This window comes from Miniopterus natalensis, chromosome 12, assembly GCF_054644295.1.
Source record: "Miniopterus natalensis isolate mMinNat1 chromosome 12, mMinNat1.hap1, whole genome shotgun sequence".
Taxonomy (NCBI): domain Eukaryota; kingdom Metazoa; phylum Chordata; class Mammalia; order Chiroptera; family Miniopteridae; genus Miniopterus; species Miniopterus natalensis.
This window is the reverse complement of record NC_142092.1, coordinates 28,320,079-28,326,303: the sequence shown is the minus strand read 5'-3', so window position 1 is coordinate 28,326,303 and position 6,225 is coordinate 28,320,079. Positions and strand designations below refer to the sequence as shown.

The following is a 6,225-nucleotide window of genomic DNA, read 5'->3' as shown; positions in this document are numbered from 1 at the left end:
ACGAGATACTCTACTTAGGGCCTCACTGGGCTGAAACCACCGTTTTGGCTGGGGCTGTAGTTCTTGGTTCTCATAGGGCCCTCTTCCAAGCTCATGGGTTGTTGGCAGGACTCATTTCCTTGCAGTTGTAGAACTGAGGTCCTCATTTTCCCTTTTAGCAGTTGGCTGGTGATGACTCTCAGCAAATGCAGGCTGCCTGCAGTTCCTAATCACTGGCCCCCATAGGCAGTTCACAACATAGATGTTGGTTTTCTCCCAGGCCTGGGATGGACTTCTCAGGCATTCAGTTCCCCTCCTGCTTCTAATCTCTGACTTCTCAGGTAGGTCTCTGACCTCTAGGCCAAGATTTAATAGGCTTCTGGATATTGTCCCTATCTTAAGGTCAACTGATCTGGGACATTAATTTCAAAATTCCTTCACAGCATGGTGTTTGATTGAATAACACTATGTTATTCAATCAATAACTTGTCTTTAGAGAAAAAAAGACATCACCTTTGTCCTGCAATGCAGGACGTGCACTTAGTACCCCTGTTATCTTCCGCGTTGTTGGGGATGAAGCGGGGTGAGCAGGATAATCAGGCTCAAGAATCAATGGACTATTACTTAGCATTGTAAGAACACCAACTTAATTATGATTTATGGGAGAAAATGGGTGTACACTAGGGGTCTGGGAACCTGGGGGTCATTTTAAAAATCCTGCTTACCACATTCCTGAAGTACATGCAAGTCAGTCACAGGACTAAGCAGTGACTTTTAGTGGCATTGCTGCATTTAACATTTGCCCTTTGGGCTATTTCTCTACACTCTATTAACATTTGAATGACACGTTGCTGAATATCTCTAAGGCACAGAGACATGCATTTGAAAGAATGACATATTTCCTCTGGGTGCTCTTAGGATACCTCTGAATGATGTGAAATTATAGGTCTTTCACCCTTGACTTTGTGCCCCTAACACCTATATAATCATTGAGTCAAGGCAAGGATTTATCTTCATTAAAAAAGAGTTTTCAACTCAAAATTGCTTAGTTCCTGACTTTAAGATTTGTGAAGTGTCTGATCACTGTAGTCCAAGCAATAAATCAGTTGAGGCCAAGGCTGGTTTGAGGGGGTACTTGAACATATGCTTGTCCTGAACATATATTTAATTTAGGAGCAATATGTTTTATATTGTCAAATCAACTGGCTTCATTCAAGAGGCCCCTAATTCAGACAGTGGCAGGCTGAGGAACCAGTAATAAAAAGGAGTGAGGAGCACATGCTGAATGAACTGAGGGTGGAGTTGAAGTATAAATTATGGCTGAGATGCTTAACCTGTAGGGCCACCAGGAACAGCTGTCTCTGCAGCTGGACTCAGCCAGGTGAAATTCCAGAACCTTTTAGACTGATCTGTATTTGGAACACTCCAATGCTGCCAACAACAGTTGTCTCAGCAATTGGTCTAGGGAAAGCAAGACCCATCATCTCTCCCCCAACACACAGCAAGATCCGATGGTCAATTTATACTTGAGTCCTTTAATATGTTCAGACATGCTGTTAGCTGGTCACAGGATTCTAGACTAGTCAATGCAATATAGGAAAGAAACAAGAGATGGTATAATGATTTTCTTGATCATCCTGAGATACCTACATTGACAGTAGGTAAAGGTTGAGCTAACAGGTATCTTGGACATCATAAAAAATGTCAACGTTCACATGTATGTGCACATTTTGGTTTGTGTTACTAGGAAAACTGTAAGTACATTTTAAATTACCCATTTTTTTACTTTTTCTCTTCTCTCTTTGCTAAAGGTAATTATGAGTCTTTATAAACTCTCATCTCCATGCAGTTTAGATTCTAAAGCCCATAAATCACAATTAAGTTGGTGTTCTTACAATGCTAAGTAATGCTCCATTGATTCTTGAGCCTGGTTATCCTGCTCACCCTGCTTCATCCCCAACAACGCGGAAGATAACGGGCACTAAGTGCATTGCAGGACAAAGGTGATGTCTTTTTTTCTCTAAAGACAAGTCATCCCTAAAACAAACAGGATCTCTGACTTAGCACTGGTAGAAATCAAATTTTGCCATACGCTTCAAAAGAAAAACAACTTTTAACTACAAATTCTAACTTATTTTGGGGTGGATGAGGGGTAGTTATTCCCATGTAACTGCCTATAGACATGATAGAACAATACTTTGCTTACACATAAAGGGCCCCAAGTTGGAAAGAATGAGATATACTCTGGCAATATATATGGTGAGCAGGGAAGTTTATTTGGGAAAACATCTCATTTCCTTGCAGTAGAAATTCTGAGAAAGATGCTAAAATTGCTACATTAAGTTATTCTATTTATCCAGTAGGGCAAGTAAGTTAGATCTGTATTTTTGGTTTAACCTAAGAAAGTGTTGAGACTACCAGCTGTCCATCAGAATGGCTTGCCTTTTAAAGCAGGAATAACTTGCCTTCATTGATATTTTAGGGGATAAATGATCATGTATCTTGGACCCTCAAGGAGGTATCCTGCTTTGGGTCCTCTATGGTCCCCTCCAACTTAGTATGTCTATACTTATTAAAATCACATGAGTTGTGCATTTCACATAAACACCTTGTTATCTATGTTGACATGTCTTTCTCAATTGCATAGATAATATATAGCATCACCCATACCATGAACTGATACAGATAATGCAAGAGTATTGCTGTCATTTGTGAGGCTTAACAGACAGGCATTTCTACATAGTACTAGAAAAAGTAACAGCCCTAAAGGTACCTGTTCAACAGCATCATTCAAAACACACACCATGATTGGGAGCTGCATTCAAGAATGTATTTCTGCTCTGAAAAATAGTTACATACAGCTTTATAGAGAAGTCAGGGTATATCAGAAAGAAAAAAAGAACTGGTAGGAAGCACAGACTTCTCTTAGATATAAACTAACTTAAAGTCCTTATCTCAAGCATCTCAATTTCATCACAGAAACATATGCAGTGCTTGTGGGGGAAAAACTTTTTTTTTTTAAATTACAAAAGGTATTGAATTTCTCTCAAATACTTAGGCATTTAAGTCTATTATTGTATGTTTATGTTTATGATTACCTGTTCCATAAAGGTGATTCTTCTCTCTTTGGAACCATCCCAGTTCTGAAGGACTAGAACAAAAACACCTAGAAAAGAACAAATCTCAGCTCTGTCACTGACTTGCTGAGTGGCCCTGGGCCAATCACTAGGACTCATTTTTTTAATCCTCACCCGAACACCTTTTCTCCATTGCTTTTCAGAAAGAGTGGAAGGGAGGGGGAGAAGGAGAGGGGCGAGAGAGAAAGGGAGAGAAAAACATCGATGTGAGAGAAACACATCAATTGGTTGCTTCTCAAATGCCCCCCCAACCAGGGCTGAGCCTGCAACTGAGGTACATGCCCTTGGCTGGAATCAAACCCAGGACCTCTTGGTCCACGGGCTGACGCTTTAACCACTGAGCCAAACTGGCCAGGGCTAAGACACTCTTAAGGTTCACTTACCACCAATCAAACAACAATCTCAGAGTAGGTGTGAGGCTCTTATAAGGTGACACATTTGATAATGATTTGGGAAATATGAGCAGTACACAGACACAGATATAGTTTTACATAATTCTGCATATTCCTTGATGCCTATCCAGAGTTAGGTTAATGAACAAGTGTTGACCCATTATGACAGAAGTAAAAAGAACTTACTTTAGTTCATTTTCCCATTTGGTTTATCCTTTCCTCTTTTTAAAAACTTACTGAATTCAGAGAAAGAGCAGGATAAAGGAACATTAATTTACTATTCCATTTAATTATGCATTCATTGGTTCTTATATGTGCCCTGATCGAGGATCTAACCTGTAATCTAGGCATATCGGACGATGCTCTAACCAACTGAGGTACCCAGCCAGGGCTTTTCTTTCTTTCTTTTTTTAAATTATACTCTCCTTCCCCAGGTAAGACAAAGAAACTGTTCTGTTCTTTGAGGAATTTATTGGTCCTTGTGGAGCCCTAGAAGGCCACAAACACTCATGGCCAAAGAATGCCAACTAATGTTTGTCTTTTCAGTCTTGTAATATCTGCAGAACTGAAGTATGTCAGTGTCCATGTGTCTGTCCAGAACATCCATAAGTCCCATGCTTGCTCTGTGTGTCACGGGGACAGGGACGGATGACAAATTCACTGGTGGTACTTTCAAGCAACGCGGAAGGCCTTCCCTTTGGGGTCTGACAGGATGACTACACCCCAACAAGCAATGCCTAGGGAAAAACAACAGTACATTATGTGGATGTTGCATTTTAGTTTACCAAGCGCTTTCATATATGCCATTTTATTTAACACTCACAACACTCCTAGAAGATACAGAAAAGTGAAGCTCAGAAAAGGGGAAAAAAAGTTAAGAAAAAAACCCACCCTTTTACCTCAACAAGCTAGAAATGAACTTAAAGGGAACTGATGTGGAAAACCTAAGATAGGAAAACCTAAAATACGCTTCACATAATTGGTTTGAAGAGCTAAAAGAATCACTACATTTTACAGGACATCTTGACCATCACTTAGTATAGCTACAGATAAGGACTGTGGGCCACAAAACCTAGTGGCATACCTAGTACGTGGGCGTTGAACCCTGGTCTACAGTCTGACTTAACAGCCCAAGTTCTACGTTAAGAGCCCTTTCTCAGGCTTTCTCCAGTACCGGGAGGAAAAACATAGGCTTTCATGCCAGATAAACCTACGAGTAAGGCTAGCTGTGCCACATCCCGCGTGTCTGACTTGGAACAGGATTCTTTCTTCTCTGTGTCTTAGTTTGCTCAGCAGTAAATTGGGACCACTATCTGTAACAGCTATTGATAAGATTAAAAAGACTGAGGCTAATAGGAGTTCTCAAACTGATTTTAAAAAACAGCGTTCCAAAACCTTTCACCGCCCCTGCATCCTGTTCGGAGCGGCTCCCCCCAGCCCAGCCCGAGCGCCCCGCCCCCGCCCCCGGGCCTGCGCCTCTCCTTCCCCTCCGCAAGGGCCCGGCCCCGACTCTCACTGATGCCGAAGACCATCTGCGCGATTGTCCCTGGACCGGGGGGGTATCCCAGCTTCATGGGCTTCCGTGCAACCCAGTACACGTACCCGCCCGCCCATATCAGCCCCGCCCCGGAGACCACGCGACAGCTCCAGCAGTTGTTAAATAAGGGGGGCTGCTCTGGGGACCTCGGGGCTTCGGATGTTTGGAGGGGCGCAGGGTTGGCGGGAGGGGCGGCCTCAGGAGGCGCGCCGACCTTGACCGTCTCCAGAGGCTGGGACGCAAAAGAACCCATACTCAGGAACTCAGCCTCAGTACTAGCAGCCTTCGGAACTGAACTGACGTCAAAGGCATGGCCGGAAAGCGAGGCGTCGGCGCGCGGCACCGCGGCGCCTGAAGGCCCCTGGGAAATGTAGTTCCGGCCCGCGTCGGGAGAGGACGGGGGAGGGAGGCGGGGCTGCGCTCGCGGATGCAGCGGTCAGCGCCTGAGGCTTGCCAGAAGCGCTCCCCGCCCCACCCGGCCCAAATCCTCTTAGGAGACTGGCCTACCCAACTCCCCAAATGTCTCAATTCTGAGAAACCCAGACTTCTCCTCTAAGGAGTTTCTCATTGCCAGCAAGAAAAGGGAGTGAGACCTTGGGCACTTCACCTGTGTGGAGGCATGTGACTGTGACTCTAGAGCTGAGTTTTATATGTGCTTAACTATGTGCTGGACGCCTTTGCTAAGCGATTGTCTGTATTGTGCCATTTAATCTTCCCAACCCAAGGCGGTATCAATTTCCTAAATTGGTTCAGTGACGTAATCATCGTTGAAACTCGTGTCTGTGGAAACAGTATAATTTCTTAAATGATACCTGTGCATATTGTAAAGGGACTACGCAAATATAATAAAGGTCTTAAAAATGGGTTTGAATTACCTGGACAAATACTTTCAATTTCTCTTTAGCTCTTTTTCTTAACATCACGATCTCAGTTTCTTCATACCCACGGTATCGTTCCTGCTTTGAGGTCGCTGGAGAAAATTCAACTCAAAATCGGGCCAGCAGATTTGAGGCGTTAATAAAGGATCTGTGCTTACAGGTTTTCCGTGAGCCTGGACTCCTAATTCTGACTGCTGCCTTGCCTGCGACGTCTCATCATCCACTCCCAGCTTGTTCGCCTTCCGTTCCCTTCGGGTGGAATCGGGTGTGTGTTTCTTGGGCCGAGTTGCTCAGAGAGGACT

The 6,225-nt window shown here is 43.7% G+C and overlaps 1 protein-coding gene across 1 annotated transcript; it reads right to left on the bottom strand.

Annotated features, from left to right (window-relative positions):
• Nucleotides 1-3,959: 3,959 nt before the first annotated feature.
• On the bottom strand, nt 3,960-5,337 carry DMAC1 (distal membrane arm assembly component 1). The gene is made up of 2 exons (XM_016223690.2): nt 5,025-5,337; nt 3,960-4,245 (listed from the first exon to the last, which is right to left on the bottom strand). Exons 1-2 carry the CDS (start codon nt 5,296-5,298, stop codon nt 4,181-4,183), a joined length of 339 nt encoding a protein of 112 aa, XP_016079176.2. The 5' UTR covers nt 5,299-5,337; the 3' UTR covers nt 3,960-4,180.
• Nucleotides 5,338-6,225: the final 888 nt, after the last annotated feature.